The sequence below is a fragment of the Choloepus didactylus genome, chromosome 11, assembly GCF_015220235.1.
Source record: "Choloepus didactylus isolate mChoDid1 chromosome 11, mChoDid1.pri, whole genome shotgun sequence".
Lineage (NCBI taxonomy): Eukaryota > Metazoa > Chordata > Mammalia > Pilosa > Megalonychidae > Choloepus > Choloepus didactylus.
The window spans coordinates 69,363,560-69,380,303 of NC_051317.1; the positions used below are offsets into that span (position 1 = coordinate 69,363,560).

Consider the following 16,744-nt stretch of genomic DNA (forward strand, 5'->3'; position numbering starts at 1 on the left):
AGTATCTTTAGGTAATGCAAATCATAACATTTTAAGTAACATTTTATATCCCAGGAAGATGTTTCCCATATATTATTTCATTAACCCGTACCAGCAGGGCACTGAAGAGGACAAAGTACAGTAATCCGACATCACACTAAAAAAAACAGAGACCCAGAAAGGTAAAGTGATTTTGGGGCATCTTCAATCAATGAATCCCTGTATGAAATAAGAAGAGTAAAAATAACATTATTAGTTTCATTAGCCAGGAGCAAAGCTAAAGAAGATGCCCTTTCTTGGTGTTAGCACCTCAAGGAATTATGAGTGCTACAAAAACTGTAGGTCAAACCTCTGGAGGCTTATATCAAAAACAATAAAACTTGACCTACCTGGGGACATTCATTTTACGATCAGTTCTTACATTTGTTATTTAAAGCATAAAGGATCTCAATTAAAATGAACCCTATATAAACCTAGCAGGAAAATACAAATCTCAAATACTTTGGATTAAAAGAGAACCTAGAAAACAAGTACAAAGTTTTCACTAGGTTAGGACAATCAAAGAAAAATAAGTCCAGTCACTTGATTGATCAGGTGAAAACAGATAATGAGTTAGTTTTGTGTTATCAATGGGATTAAGCAAGTCACTGCACATGGCCTTAATTGAACATTTAAAAGAACACTGGACAGGAAGCCAGACAACCTGAGTTTAAATTCTGGGTCTACAACTAACTAGAAGAGTGAGAGAAAATCACTGAGCATCTCTGAACATTGAGTCTCCATCTGTAAATGAGGATTAAAATCCCCATCTACAACTATATAATTAGTAGTACAAGTATAAGTATGTTCTTTCATGAATTATAACACATGTATGACACCAATACAAGGTATTAATAATAGGGTAGTATATGGAGAAAACTAATGTAAACTGTGGATGACAGCTAATGTAGCACTATCTTAATAATCTTTCATCAATTGTAACAAAGGCAACTACTGTTAAAAATATACTACAGTTATAAAAAAAAGTGCTATCATCTATTGTAACAAAATTTCCGTACCAATGCAAGGTGTTGGTAGTGGGGTGGTATATGGGAATCCTGTATTTCATGCATGATTGCTCTATATACCCACAACTTCTCTAATAAAATTACAAAAAAAAACCACCTACCTTAAGACTATTGATGCACTAATAAGATAAAACACATGCTATATCTCTGTAATAGCTAAAGTGCTTTACAAGTGAAAGACAAAATTGTTTTTAAAGAAATTTAAAAATATAACAGTATGTAAATCATGATAAATAAACACTGAATCAGATTAATTATTTTGGAAGTAGAAATTCATATTAATTTTCTGTTTAAATTAAGAGTTATGTGTAGGCATATAGATTTTGTAACAATACTATCACCACCACAAACACACACACACAAGATGGTCTAATTTTACTGATCTTGGGATTATCACTCATATTTTTTAAAGGCTCCAAAAGCATTAACATAGAATCTCCTGTCCTTTTAAAAATTCAATTTTTGATATTACCATCTAAAAGGTAGGAAAGCAGAAGCACAAAGATGTTGGAGTGACTTTTTCCACCCTATAGGTCCATACTATTGTTATAACTAAAAAACGAAAATGTTCATTTCAACATGTACATTGGAGGCAGGAGAAAGTGAATCTATATATATTATTTCCAAAACTTAATCAGGTAGACTTGGTAAAGTAAATATTTGATACCACAGACTTTGATTTAGAATCCTAGCACATGGACGCACGGCAGCATTCGATAACATATACACGCACACTTCAAAGCAGATGAGCCATGTTTAAGTTATAACCTGCCTGAATCATGTCTTTTTGAGCAGCTTTTTGCAAAGTGTTTGTTCTTACATTTCTAGGCTTTAAGTCCAGCAGTTTTTTTTTTTTTTTCACTGGGTAACATTATACAACCCATAAGTCATTCACTGAGTGCTTACTAGGTGTCAGGCACTATGCTAAATGTTTCATATGAATTATTTCATTTAATTTACACAGCAATCTTAAGATGATTGCTATTCCTACATCCATTTCAGATGAGAAAAATGATATTCAAAGAGGATAAGTAATATATCCCAAATCACCCAGTATCTAACAGCCTTAGAGTTTGTCTGGCTCAAACCTTCTGCCAATGCTGACATTTGGAAGACGGCCATTCAGCCCCTCTTTGGATATTTCTACTAGAGAGGGTGAGTTCACTACTTAACAGATCACATTGATAAAAAGTTTCTTCTTTTCAGTTTCCCAAAACCTCCATAGCTTTAAATTATATTTTTTGGTTGTTTTAATTTAGCACTCCAGAAATTCCCTAGTTGGTGTACTTAAAGACAGGTGGCTACATTTTTACATAAAGTGTTTCCAGAAACTCCAGAGTCAATGGACCAGTAAAGCCCTTCCCCACATCCCCCAAACACATCACCCAACTCCCACGACCCCCAAACCTCCCAACTCCTCCACTCCCCAACCCAGCAATACAGTGCAATAGTGTCTGTAAACCCTGAAGCCCAGAACTGACCACAGCACTGCAGGTGAGCTCCTCCCAGTAGGGGGTCCGTAGGGCTAGCACACCCTTGCTCTAAGGTGTGATGTAGCCCAAAGGAGCGTACATGATATTGTTGCCAAGTCATGCTCCGGACTTATAGCCGGTTCCCAGTTGGCTACATACCCTGGGTTTCTTTCTCACAAACCATAGTTAAGTCAGGTCTCTGCTGACCTGCTCTTACAGAGTCGATTTTTCTTTTAAGTTTTAGGGCAAATCTTTACATTGACTCTTGACATCCTAACAGCTCCAATTAGTCCTCAAGTTTCTAAATCTCTTTCAATTGTAGGTTTCTGTTACCTATAGTATCAATCAGCTTTGAAACACCATGAAGCCTTATCATACCTCACACAGGTAATATAAACAAAACAGTACCACCTTCAACGACCACATTTTTCTCCCCAGGAGTAAGTTCCGCAGTCCCAGATCATACCCATATGCCAAGATGAGAAGAGTTCTGAGTGATTCTCAAGGCTCTGCCTTCCCTCCCGGTCACAGAATGCCTTGTCCCTGGCTGAGCACTGTCTTGCCTGTGTGGGGTACGGTAAGGCTCTGGGCAGATCAAGAGAGAGAGACTGGAAGAGCTTTAAAGACTTATCATATTCACAGTTCCCTGAAGAGAACACAGCACTCCACATAGGGCCACAAGGGAAAACAGGGTCCATTATGAAAGAGGGAGGGAGGGAGGGAGGGAGGGAGAGAGAGAGAAAGAGAGACAGAGAGAGAGAGAAAAGAGAGAGAGATTGGAACCAAGTACCCTTATTGTGGTTTCCCCCAGGAAGCAAGTAAGGGTGAGGCAGGGGTACCCTAAAGGGGGATTGGTTGACTAGACTGGAAAGTGGCACCCTCTCAAGTTTGAGGTGGTTTACTAGTAAGCAGGCTGGGTTCAGAATTATCTAGGAGTAACAGATATATAGGTAGGGCTTGGTCACCTGCGAACACGGATAGATGTTAAAGCTTGAAAACGTGATTAATACAGGTGTCCACAACTCAGACTCAGACAAGTAAATATCATATGAGGAAATTCAACCTGGCAGCAACTTCACTGTGTTTTAAGGGAAACTGCTTTCAGATTTCCTGTTATCTCTGTCCCTATACGGACCCTGTTCACATTCCAGCTGAACCAAAACTATTGTTGATCACCGTCCTGTTTGGATAAGGAGGTTTCTTCCATCGCAGGCCACTGTGTCTGCTTGGCCAGAGCTTCTCCCACAATAGGAAGATTCCATTTCCCATCTAGGCTGCTATAATCGCCCCTCCTGTAACAGCTCGTCTCTCTGCACCCACCTCACCAGAGAAGCCGAATGCTGGACATAACTGATGTGTTGAAACAGGTCTCTTCAAATTCACCAGTCTATGGGTAGGACTGGATCTGGAGCTTAAGGCAGGGCTGAGCCAGCAGAGAGAGGAGGAAAAGTCAAGGGACTTTAATTGAGGGAGACAAGGAAAAAGGAGCTGAGAGGCAGAAAACCCTCATTTTTCACAATCCCCATAACAGGACTATTTTTGTTCTGTAATATTATTTCAGGATTTTTTTCCCTTAGTACCTGGAGAGATATATTATCTTGGCACAAAAGCTTGAACACATTTGAAAATATTTTTCTTACTATTTTCTCACCTTCCTTTCTTCTGAAGATTATTCATCCTGATTGAAAATAACAAACGAAATACTAATAGCTAGTATTTATTGAGAGCATCCTGTATTGCACAGAGTCACCCTTAGCCATTTGACACAGATTTCCTCATTTAATCCTTACAACATCCTCCCTGTGAGGTTTATTATTATCCCCATTTTTGAGGAAACTGAAGCACAGGTTAAAGTAATTTGCCCAAGGTCATGCAGCTAATAAATAGCAAAGCCAGGCTTCAAACCCAGGTTTTGAAACCAGAGTCTACATTCTTAAACTACACCTCATTCTGCCTGAATAGGTAGTGCTTCTTTCTCTTTATTATCTGTTTATTTCACAATATCTGTCCCAAGCAATATTCTAACACTTCATTATACTACTTCTAACTTCAAACACAGCTAAGAGAGATCTTCGTATTGTCTTCACTGTTTTAGTCTCAACCTCTTCTTTTTTTTTTAATTCAGTTTTATTGAGATACATTCACATTTCATACAGTCATCCACGGTATACAATCAACTGCTCACAGTACCATCATATAGTTGTGCATTCATCACCCCAATCAATTTTTGAACATTTTCCTTACTCCAAAAAGAAAAAAAATAAGAATAAAAATAAGAATAAAAATCAATGTAAAAAAGAACACCCAAAGCATTTCATCACCCCCATCCCACCCTATTTTTCATTTACTTTTTGTCCCCATTTTTCTACTCATCCATCCATACACTGGATAAATGGAGTGTGAGCCACAGGGTTTTCACAATCACACTATCACACCATGTAAGCTACATAGTTATACAATTGTCTTCAAGAATCAAGGCTATTGGGTTGCAGTTCAACAGTTTCAGGTATTTCCGTCTAGCTAGTCCAATACACTAGAAACTATAAAGGGACATCTGTATAGCACATAAAAATGCCATCCTGAGTGACCGCTCAACTCCATTTGAAATCTCTCAGCCACTGAAACTTTATTACGTTTCATTTCATTTCCCCCTTTTGGTGAAGAAGACGTTCTCAATCCTATGATGCCGGGCCCAGGCTCATCCCTGGGGGTCATGTCCCACATTGCCAGGGAGATTTACACCCCTGGGAGTCAGGTCACACGTAGTAGGGGAGAGGGCAGTGAGTTCACCTGCAAAGTGGGCTTAGAGACAGAGAGGCCACATCTGAGCAACAGAGTCAATTTCTTCTTGACTTTAGCCAGCTGACACACTTCTATAATCATTTGCCAGTCATATCTTTTGAACATGGCACTTTAAATTTGTTATATTGGTTTCTTAGATCATCTAATTTTATTTTTATTTTTTTTTTTTGCCTTGTGGCTATCACAAAATACTTTTCCTGTATTTTAACAGAATTTCCCATATTCCTTTACAGAAGCTAATAAAATAATAAAAAGATAATTCAAAATAGTTATGGAGTTTAGTATTGCTACTATATTCTGGTTAAATAAGTCACTTTGTAGATAATACTTGAATTACCAACTTACAGATAATTCAAACCCAAAACTCAAAAACCAAAGCAATATTAAAGATAACATAGTTTTTCTGGAGGCACAGTTAAATCTGAAATTTCTTCAAAGTCTTTATTATGATCAATAACCATTAAGCATATAAATAAAGAAATTATAGGAAAATTGATTGAATATACAGTGCTATAATGGCTAAAAGCTGTAGTTTAAAATAAATTCTTATTTCATTTTGTTCAATTATCCTAAGTGTCATTCAAAAAATAGAGTGTAAAACAAAGTTTCAAATGCATTAAAGATTGTAAGGTTTTTTTTGGTTATCTGAATTATGGATTATTTATTGTTTGGGCTGAATTTCTAACTAATAAATTCAGTTTGGTAAGCAACACATTCCTGCCCTGGAGAGCGAGTTTTGAAGAACTGGACTAGGAGTCATAAGAACTGGTTCTAATTCAGGTTACACCCCTGGCTTACTGTGTATGACTTCAGATAAACCATTTAACTTCCCACAAGCTCATTAATATAACAAATTAATAAGATTGATAAATGTAACAAGTCAATTTTTCCACCTCAGGACCTTTGTACTTGCCATCCTTGCTGGCTGGACTACTCTTGACCCAGATGTCTGCATGGCTGCCTCCTTCATTTATTATTTCAGCTTCTGTTCAATTAGCAATGAGGCCCTTCCCAACCAAACTGTTCATAATTTTAATCCACTTCCCTGCTTTATTTCCCTCCATAGAACTCATCACTATCCGAAATATCACTTATCTTGCTTGTTCATTTCTTGACTGTCTCCTTTCACTACACTATAAGCTCAATGTGTGAAGATATTTTGGTCTTTGTTCCCCCTGAGATATGCCCAGTGTTACTTTTTTTGTGGTAACTACCAAGATGAATATTTTAATTAGATAAGTTACATGAAAATGAAGGAAAATTCAAATAATGCCTACCTATAGTAGGAGGCAATAAATATTTCTAAATGAATAGACAAAGTTCCCCACCATGAGAGTCATGATTAGAAAACAAAACACTATCATCTCATGCTGCCCTTTCCCTTTTCAATAGGGTCCATGGTGCCCTGATCTCAAACCTGGGGGAAGAAAATTTGGATGATATATTGGGTTCTGGTATAGCCTTGATTGACAGTCATGAAAAATCATCGTTTTGCTCAAATCTATTTTTGTTTTTCAGTCAGGACTTGTTTAAGAATTTTCAGTGATGGAGCTGACCTGACCACTTTCTTTGGTTACTTTGCTTACAAATCATCAGAAGCCTTTGTGCAAGGTCAGAATCTCTATAGTGGCTCTGTTATTTGTTAGTCAATAACTATTTACTGCACATTAACTATAGACCAGATATATTTTGAGCATCAGCAAAGATCCAGACAAGATGCTGCTCTTGAGGAAATTATATGCTAGTCAGGTGACAGATAATAAATATACACACAAATAAAGTAGCTAATTATTGCTGGTCATAAGCACCATGAAGGAGACAAACCGGAGTAATTGTTAGGACAGGGGTAGACTGCATTAGGGTGATAGGAAATGACTCCTGAAGAGAAGGCATCATACTGGAGACAGAAAGAAGAAGGAGGAGGAGCAGGGGGAGGAGGAGGAGGAGGACGAAGGCTTCTGAAGATCTGGAGGAAGATTCCAAACAAAGCTCAAAAACAAGTAGAAGTCAGGAAGGGTGAGGCCAGAAAGAATGGCTGGGATTGGACAATGAGGAAAGGGTGGAAGAGCAAGAGGTCAGAGAGATGGACAGGAACCAGATGGTAAGTCACCACGGAGTCTTTTATATAAGTGAATGACGTACCTAATTTACATTTTTGAAAGATACTCTTTGTGGAGGTGGGGTTATGCAGGGGCAAAAGGTAGGGTATGGAAACTGGTTAAGCCACTCTTGGAATAATTCATGTGGGAGATAGAAGTGTCTAGATTAGGACTGTGGCAGTGGAAGTAATGAGAAGTGAGAGGATTTGGGATATCTTTTGAAAGAAGAATGAACAGGATTTATGACAGGGTTGGTTTTAGGGTTTGAGTTAAAAAGAGAGAACAAAAATGCCTCCAAGATTTTGGGCTTGAACAACTGGTAGGTCATGATACTTTAAAGGAGGGAAATTTAATAAGGTACAAATTTGGCAATTGATGGTGAAATTAATAGTTCTTTTCTGGCAAGTCTATAAAACATTCAAATGCAAATGTTGAGAAGCCAGTGGGATGTGTATAAATAGAATTCAGCAGAGGGATCTGGGATAGTGATAGGAACCTGGGAGTCAATAGCACATAGATGCTATTTCAAGCCATTGGATTAGACTTTCAGCTAAGGGGAAAGTGTAGTTATAGCTAAAAGGAGTCAAGGCCTGAACCATGTGTACCACACATTTCTTTGTATGTCAAGAAAAAAAGGGGAGGCTAGCAAAGAAGGTCTTACACATGCAACTAGTAATGTAAGAAAAACAAGAAGCTAAGAGAACAATATGTTTCAAGAAGACAGGTGTGGTCAACCATAAGTTGCTGAAAGGTCAAATAAGATGATAAAGAATTAACCACTCACTGTGACAAAATACAAGATATCCGCAACCTTGAGGAGAATAATTTTAGTTCATTGATGAGGGAATGAGATTAAAGTGGGCTAGGGAGAAAAAGGGAAATAATCCAAAGATAGAGAAGATATTTTTACAAGGATCAGAGAAATAGGGCATTGGATAAGGGCCGATGTGGGGTCATAGGAAGTTGTGTCCTTTTAAGAGGGGTAATATGAATATATCACTCTGGCTAGAGCAATCCAGTAGAAGGAGATAAAAATGATGATGCAGGAGAAAGAGGGAATAGATTCAGGAGTAACTTTTGAGGAGTTTCAAGTTGATGTGATCCAGAGCACAAGTGGAGGAGACGGGAGGAACCAGTCCATGTCTTTTTCATAACTAAAGGAAATGTAGAGTATGCAGAAATAGATGCAGGTGGGTTGATGTATAAAGTGGTGGGAAACTGAGGAAGTTCTTGTCTGTTTGCATCGTTTTTTTTTCTATAAAATAAGAAGTAAGGTCATCAGTTTAGAGTGTGATGGGAAGGAGGTATTTATTTTAGGAGCAAGGGAAAAGTGAAATTATCACCTTATAGGAAAATGAATTTACCAGGAAAGTATACTAAGATTGTCCAGGAGCACTGAATCCCCATTTAAGATCCATGGTCAAAAATATTAATTAAGTCCAGTTATCCAGGCTGTGTAATTTTTCTCCAGCAATATTTGACTGACAAAGTATAGGATAGGGGTAAGTGGAAAGTTGAGTTTAACTAAGCTGGAGTTTTTCCAAGTAAGATAAGTTCCCATTGGCCCATCAGGACTCCTTCAAGTGCATCTTCCTCTTTACCACCTAACAAGCCAGAAGGGCCTCCAGGAAAGACTATCAGGCAACTAAGATCCATTCACCAGAGTCTATTTTCCTTCATGAATTACAAATTCTCCAAGTGAACCAAGGAACAAAACCATCATTTATAACGTTGACTGAAGATAATAAACATGGCTGCTTCAGAACAATTAATTCACAGAAAGAATTCATCTATGTGAATATAATATTAGCTGGCATTTAAGATAGAATGTATAAGAGCTGTCCATGCCCAGGAACCGTAACAAAATATAGGAACATAACAAGAGCACATCTAACAAATCAATGGGCCATCTGTTTCAGTACCTGGTCTCCGGAGGTGACTAATCCTGGATGCTTCTCAAGAATGTTTAACCATCTCCTCCTGGCCCTCTATTCCAGACCTAGCTCCTTCTCTTAATAGAGTGCAATAAAAGCATATGGTGCTGTAGAAAGCTTCTGGCAGCAGAATTTCATCTGCACTGTGGTGAGTTCCTCTCTCACTTTCTTTTCCTCCTGTAATATATAATTTATATACTTTTCTGGTCTCCAAACTTCTGAGATTGATCCTAACCAGATAAGAAGAGATATCAGGACACACAAGCTTCATGAAGACATCAAATCTCATGATTGTGTCTGGGAATTAATTCTTTGAGTGCCCATAATGGTGGCATGTCCTTGGGTTTCAAAAATCTAATGCTTCTGAGTGAGAGAAACCCTCACTAATGAAAATAGGTACATTTTCCAGGTAACAGAGGCTTCCCCTTTAAGCAACAAGAATTAAAATGTGTGTGCATGTATGCGTGTGTGCATATGTGTATAATATAACATTTTCTTGAAGGCTTGGAGAACATCAATTACTGTAACATGTGAGATTAGTTGGCTTTATTTATATCATCCCAGAGTGCTTGATGAGAACGGTACGGACACCAGCTGCATTCTTACTGAGACCAAGGCCTCTCTGGGCCTATTTGGAGGAATGATTTGATAGGCTAACTAGAGGCCTATTTATAGGAGAAATCAAGAGGCTTCCTGGAAAAGAAGTTATCCAAAAAAGAAAGTCAGCACATATACACACACACACACAAACACACACACACACACACAGGCCCACAGATTGAGCTAACAATTAAAGTGATGCAGAGTATAGCCCAAAAGCTATCCTACGGATTATCTTCTGCCCATTTCTCATAAACTCATACCTGGATCCCAGGTCATGGGAGCAACAACAAAAGAATCAATATAAACTCAAAGAGCTCTTTTGTTGACATCCATACCAAGCATAAAGACTGAAAGGTGCTGGCAGTGTTGGGACTCACAGCATTGGCAGTGACGGCAGATAAGAGTCAGCAGGGGTAGAAATTGGCATCAACAGCTTCCACAGTGGGGGTCCAGCTCTAGTTGCCTGTGACCACCATGGAGAACAGGGCCCTTGTCATACATTAACTCCCTTGATGCTAGGCCTCTGCAGTCACAGTTCAGGCCCTGGCAGGCACCGCCAGTGTAGTGGTGTTTTGGGCATAGAACTATGGAAGAACTGCCCTTTTACATGTCAAATCAGCAAAACTCCCCAAAACTTCCCCAAAATAGGGAAGAAGGAAAATAGCAGACACCATGTGGTACACCCAAAGGATTAGCTTGTAGACCATATTAAGAATCTCCCCAAGGATTCCTACTACTTGGAAGACCATTGAGAAGGTACTGGAGAAGAACTGAAACTGGTAATTATTAGGAGCTTGGTTTTACTTTTGGGCTGGTTGGGTTTAGGGAACACTACTCTTTGATCTTCTTTGAACCAGCAGTCTTCTTCCTCCTCTTTGTAATTTACACTTTCTATTCTGATAGGGTAAGTTTGTAATAAAATAAGAGAAAATAAACTCTAAGTAAGGGTATGAAACATTTTCTTATGAGTGAAGTGTTTGAGCCTTGCAATTTGAGGTATTCTCTTTTTTTTTTCCTAGAGTTTAACTATTTTAGAAAATTGCTGATGCCAAATAACTGAAATTCATGCAAGTAAGTTATAACCATATTTATTCTTGTTTCCATTCCTATGTAAACCATGCTTCAAATAAATGAGGTTTGGCTTGCAAATACAAACAGGATGAACCCCTTTTTTTCCTATCAGAAATGAATTTAGCATTTGCCTTCATTTTTGATAGCTTTCTGATGCTGATTACTACTGCATTATGTGTTCATGATGTCACTTTCACTCAAGTAATATTGATAAGATCTAGCTTATAGATAAATTGAATTAGCCAGCAACTTATAAAGAGATCAAAAGTATCTGGGTCTGTACACGACAAAGAATGAGCCCAAATGGACAAAGACCCAATATAGGGATGTTTTCTAAATAGGCATTAGTGACCACTAGTAGCACCAGATGGGCTGATTTTAAGTGCTGTTGATGGCTAACATCAATGTGCAGCAAGACTTTAAGGAAATGAGGGGAAGGTTTGGCATTTATCACAATGACCTAATTTGAACACTTAAGCAGCAATTAAATCACATTTATCTTTCAAGGTGCATGATGAACTCTAATGCCAGTTATCAGAAATGTTCCCAACCCAGGCCATTAACCTTGAGTCAAATATGGGGTTCTGGTTCTAAGCCTGATTGTAAATTTGATCAGTCATGGATAGACTTCATGGTCTGATAGAAACAGCCTAGTAGCTAGATATATATTTAAATTCGGCTCTGCCACTTACTTAAAGGATCCCCTTAGAGATGCCCTAAAGCAGTATTTCTCAAACTTTATATACAAATCACCTAGGAATCTTGTTAAAATGCAGATGGTGACTAAATAGGGCTGAGGGGTGGAATCTGAGATGTTGCGTTTCTACAAAGCTCCCGGGTAGACACATGCTCCTGCTCCCTGGACAAACTTTGAGAAGGAAGGCCTGAGAGGATTATTGACAGGACACATGACAAGCATGTGTGTACATGGGAAAACACTTTGTGAACTGAAAAGTGGCATAAATACCACTTTACATCGACTAACAATAGTTGGTGATTCAATTCAACTTACCGAGAAAAAAAAATCCCACAACAAATTATGTGGCCAGATAGTGCTATGCTTTTTCTTTTCAGCAAATCAAAAACCAAACTGGGAGTTGGAGGGACAATACAAGAGGGTGTTCATCCTAATCAATTGGCTTGTATTCTGATTGTTTTAAAATTAACAAAAACTTTCAGATGTTTGTACAATTTGACGAAGTCTCAGATTTGTCCTGTAGATTATCTCATGCTGATCAAAATAGAAATAGTTTATTATAAAGAGAAGGTAGAAGACAGCTGGTGCCAGGAACACTGACAACAGCAAGAAGGAATCACTGTGAGAGAAGAAATTAAAAACTAATACAAGCTGTTTAAGCACCTAATTTCCGTAAGAGAAACTTCTTTTTCACTGGTATTGGCATTTTTTTAAGGAAATGAACAAGATTCACAGGTGCAATCATTGATTTCTAAAGTATTTCTGTGTTCTTGAACAATAAGCAATTCCCAGTTTAAGAAAACATAAACTTTGAAGTTCCAGCCCACAACATTTTTGCCAACATTTCTTTATCGTACGGTCAATTTACTGCAGTATAAACCCAGATCCCCAGCCCTCACATTGCAACACCTGACCCAGATCAAGCAATACCTTGTCTGATCCCGTCATGGATCTCTTTAAAACAATTCTGGAGCCATCATTAGAACTCTGCTGCGTGGATGACAAAAATTCACAGACTCACCTTTACCTGAATTTTATACTTGGATTTACTGCTTCTATCTCTGTTTATCCTCTCTCAGCTGCCTGTGGTTAAAGGGAGCACTCGTCATAATCCAAATACCAGGGTATTGTTAAGTAAACATGTATGAATGGAAACTTAGTTTGGTGCCATCAGAGAAAGGAAGAAATGATAAATGAGACTGAAGTCAGAGTACCTGTCAATGTGTTCCCGCAGCACCATTCTTTTGAAAAATAAAGGGAAAGTAAAAGTACTAATACCAATTGCTAACTTAATTCCTCAGCAAGTCAATATCAAATCATGAGGCCATTTAAATGCAAAGCAGCCACCGAGAGACATAATTCTGAAAGCATTAAAGATGCAGACACTTTAGAAATATTTAGAGATGTCCAAACTGCACTTGTGGTGGGAAATATTTCACAGCTGCCGATCGGTCTTTCCCCTAGCCATGTGTAAACTGGGTCAGCTGCCCCAAGCGGGTAGTCTCATAATTAAGCAGTTCTTCACTCTCCAGTCGCTTCACCTAAGAAAACCTAAGAAAACCTGAGGCTTTGAGGATGACCTAGCAGCTGTTCCCATCCAACAGAAACACTTGTGTGGCGCACCAGGAGTGGTTTTAAATGGTGGAGATAATTACTTAATTCAAGCTGTAGCGACTGGCCAAGTAAACATGTAGCAGCCAGAAAGCTATTAGCATGATTTTAAGGCAATTATTCCATTAGTGTTTAATAGCCTCCAATTAGTCTTCTCTAAGTTTGACTGCTTTTTTCCTCTAAAAAAAATTCAGTATTGAGTAATGCAGGAAGGTTCCAAAGAAGACGTTTTCAAACCCAATTTTATATGTATGGATCTACCAGACCTACATTCCAGAAGCATTGGCTATTCAGAGGTCAAGGTTTTGGTGAAATATTTGTTTCAGATTTTTTTTTCTTTTTTCTTTTTTTTTTTTTTTTACTCTGAAGTGTTGGGGATGAGAAGAGGAAGCTTTGCAGGGGTAAACACTGAGTAAAATACCAAAGGGCTAAGAAAGACCTGGAAATTGCCATGGTGTTCCAATTCCATCATCTTTATTTGTCTACTTCAAGATCACCAGAATATCAGTCTTTGATCTCTGTCTTTCAGTTTGGAATCTAGGGGTTTTAGTCAAGAGCAAGTCCTATGGGAAGAGAAGGAAAGTTGCTAATGCCTGGTTAGTACTTGTTATCAAATCCAGATATGAACCCCAAAGACTTTCCTTCCAAAATTCCTAGGAGATATTCCCTAAATTCCAGTTTAGGGGTTAGATTCCTGATCTGATTGATAGTAGGCTATTTTCCTTCATTGATCCTCAGTTTTTTTCATCTGTAAAATGGAGATAAAAGTACCAGCAATGACTGCTTCACAGAGTTTTTGGAAGGATTATATGAACCATGAGCCCGTGTACATAACAGGGCTTAAAAAATGAAGTATTACAAAAATGTAAAGTAGACTTGGACTTGGTATCCATCTTTCAGAACTAGTTATATGAAATTAGGCTTCTTGACCTCCTTACATCCCCCAGAGAATCACCTATCAGAATGCTGCCATCACAGACTTTGCCCTTCTTACCTTCTATGTGTACAGAAATGCTCAATTTAGACCAAGCGAAAGCAGTAGTCTAAAAATCAAATAAAAATGAAGAAGAAAAAAGGATGGAATGTCTTTGGAAGTGAGACTGGAATTTTGCCAAGGAAGTTGTGTGCTTTCTACTGTCTCCTTCAAAAGAGCAATCCCCAGACTCATCCAGGTAGCAAAGCAAGTGCAGAGTGGAGGATCTGGGTTGTTCTTTTCCTTGGAGATCCCCAGGCCCTTGGAAAGCTAACTCCTGAAGAAGAGACAAGGAGACAAACCCATCCAGGACCGATCCCCAAGGGTAGCCTGTGCCTGCCATAGCCCACCAAGCATCCAACTGACTAAGGACCATTTATTTGAGTTACAGGAGCAATTCCAGCCTTGTTGCTTGGATTCCTTGGGAATTTTCAAGAGAATCCTTGTTTTCAGTTAGAGGGTGCTGGACAGGACAGATCAAGAGGAGTCAGATAACCAGGCTCAGATGTTGGGGGAAGGAGGGGGGGGCGACTACCAATGAGCAATTTGCCCTTCACCCCGGTCATGGAAGGATCAGGTGTTTGCTCCCTCAGCCCAAATGCACAGCGCAATTCGTTGCGAGGTATGGCCGTGTCCCTGGCTGTCACCATTGTAGGCTGCCCTGAAACGACCCTCCCTCCTGGACAACTGAGCTAGAGGCTGCTGTGCGCTCCCGCCCCAGAAGGCTGCTGGGCCCTCTGGCTCAAGTCGCCGCGCCATGCTGAAGCCTCTCAATCCGTCTGTCTTTTCCTCGCTTTGTCCAGCCTTCCTTCCTTCTAGGCTGTCTGGACACCGACGCAGTAATCTTTTCCCTACAGTTTGCCTGCTAACCCTACCCTTCCACCTCTGCTTTCGCAGGTTCCGCTGCCAGACTTCTGTCCCAAGCAGCTAAAACAGGGTCCGCAAGGGTTTGTTTCCCTGACCCGGGCGCTACACGTTGCTAAGGCGCACTTGGGCCAGCCTCAGGATAGTGACACCCAGCCGGGCCCTCGGGTCCACGCAGATGAGGAAACGGTGCCCTCTGCCCCTCTCCCCCTTTAGTTCCATCTCAAGGGCAGCGATCACGCCGTCGCAGGTCCCTGAACTTTCATCACTCTTCAGAAAGCGCTTTGTCTCTTTAAAGGAGACCAGGGATGAATATTAATGACTCGAGTAGGTTCCACCCGAGAAACCTACCAAAACCTCTCATTTTCGTTTTAGGGATGGAAACCAATGTCCACGCATCGGAGCCAAGTCCCAGGACAACGGCTCGCGCTCACCGCGCACAGTCACCCCACAGACCCAAAAATCGCCCTCCAGCCCTCAAATCTGAGGGAAAAAATCGTGGGAGCCTCTCTCCCATTCCCCAGCCTAGCGCAGACAGCCTGCCTCAAAAGCCCAGGGAGGAAGCAGTCACCTTGACTCCAGGCGCCAGGGTCCCCCAAGGTTTGGAAAATGCCTGGAAGCCGGAGGCTCCCAGGCACGCGCTCGCCTGGCCGGAGACCCAACCCTGGAGGCGAGTTTTGCTCCCGCGGACATCGTGGCAAGTTACCACTTAGAGGCTGATAAAGCAAGGCGGGGCGGGTGGAGAGGAGCCGGGTGCCCCGCCGGCAGTCTCTGCGCGCCTACCTGGGATGGCTAAATTGGTGAGGGGGATGCTGTGGATGCTCTCCGGAAGAGTTGCCATCCAGTCGGCGAATTTCAGCTCGTTCTTCCCCTGAGATGAGGCCATGGTGCTGGTCGGCGTGCCGCGCGCTGCTCTCCGCACTCCTCGGGCTGGCTGGCAGGCTGCTGCCGCTAATCCAATGTTTGCTCCAGCCCCGCTAGAGTTTACACTCTGCTCTGCGCCACACCCACAGGATGGCGCAGACACATGCTAATTTTAATAATTATTCAAAACACCCCATGCTCCCTTAGTGCCTCCGCCAGACCCCGCCTGAGCTTTTGTTCCTAACGTCCGCGCTCAGCTCTCTGCTCTCTCCCCTCCTTCCCGACTCCCTCCTCCCCTTTTATCCCTCCTTGGCGTCTCTGTCTGTCTTCGCTGCTCCTCCGATTTCCTGGGCTGCTGCTGCTGCTTCTTCTTTTATTTTTTTTAAACTTGGTCCGCCTGGCCGGCTTGCCCGCGGTCTTGTGGTCTTGCTCTGCCCTTTGATATGATTTCCCGGTCTTGTTTGTATAAAAGTCTTGTGGTTGAACCTAAAATCCTGGTGGATTTGGGGATGTTATCACCTCCTGAGAAGCAGACTGTCATGAAGGCTTTCAGGACGTTTCCATTCTTACCCAAGAGCTTTCCTCTTTGTAAGCTACAACAGGTTATGCCTTTCCTCAGTCAGAGCCTACAGTCCTGCTCATAACGAAATGGTGGTCTTTATTCACCACTTTGCCTAATCTCTGGAGTGGTTGACAAGTGGAGCTCCA

At 40.6% G+C, this 16,744-nt stretch overlaps 1 protein-coding gene across 1 annotated transcript in view; it reads right to left on the minus strand.

Moving 5' to 3' along the window:
- Positions 1-16,191, minus strand: part of PLCXD3 (phosphatidylinositol specific phospholipase C X domain containing 3) — a 181,654-nt gene extending 165,463 nt beyond the window's left edge. The window contains exon 1 of the mRNA XM_037799494.1: positions 15,956-16,191. Within this exon, the coding sequence (XP_037655422.1) occupies positions 15,956-16,058 (103 nt within the window). The 5' untranslated portion in view covers positions 16,059-16,191. The remainder of the gene's footprint in view (positions 1-15,955) is intronic.
- Between the last annotated feature and the right edge of the window lie 553 nt (positions 16,192-16,744).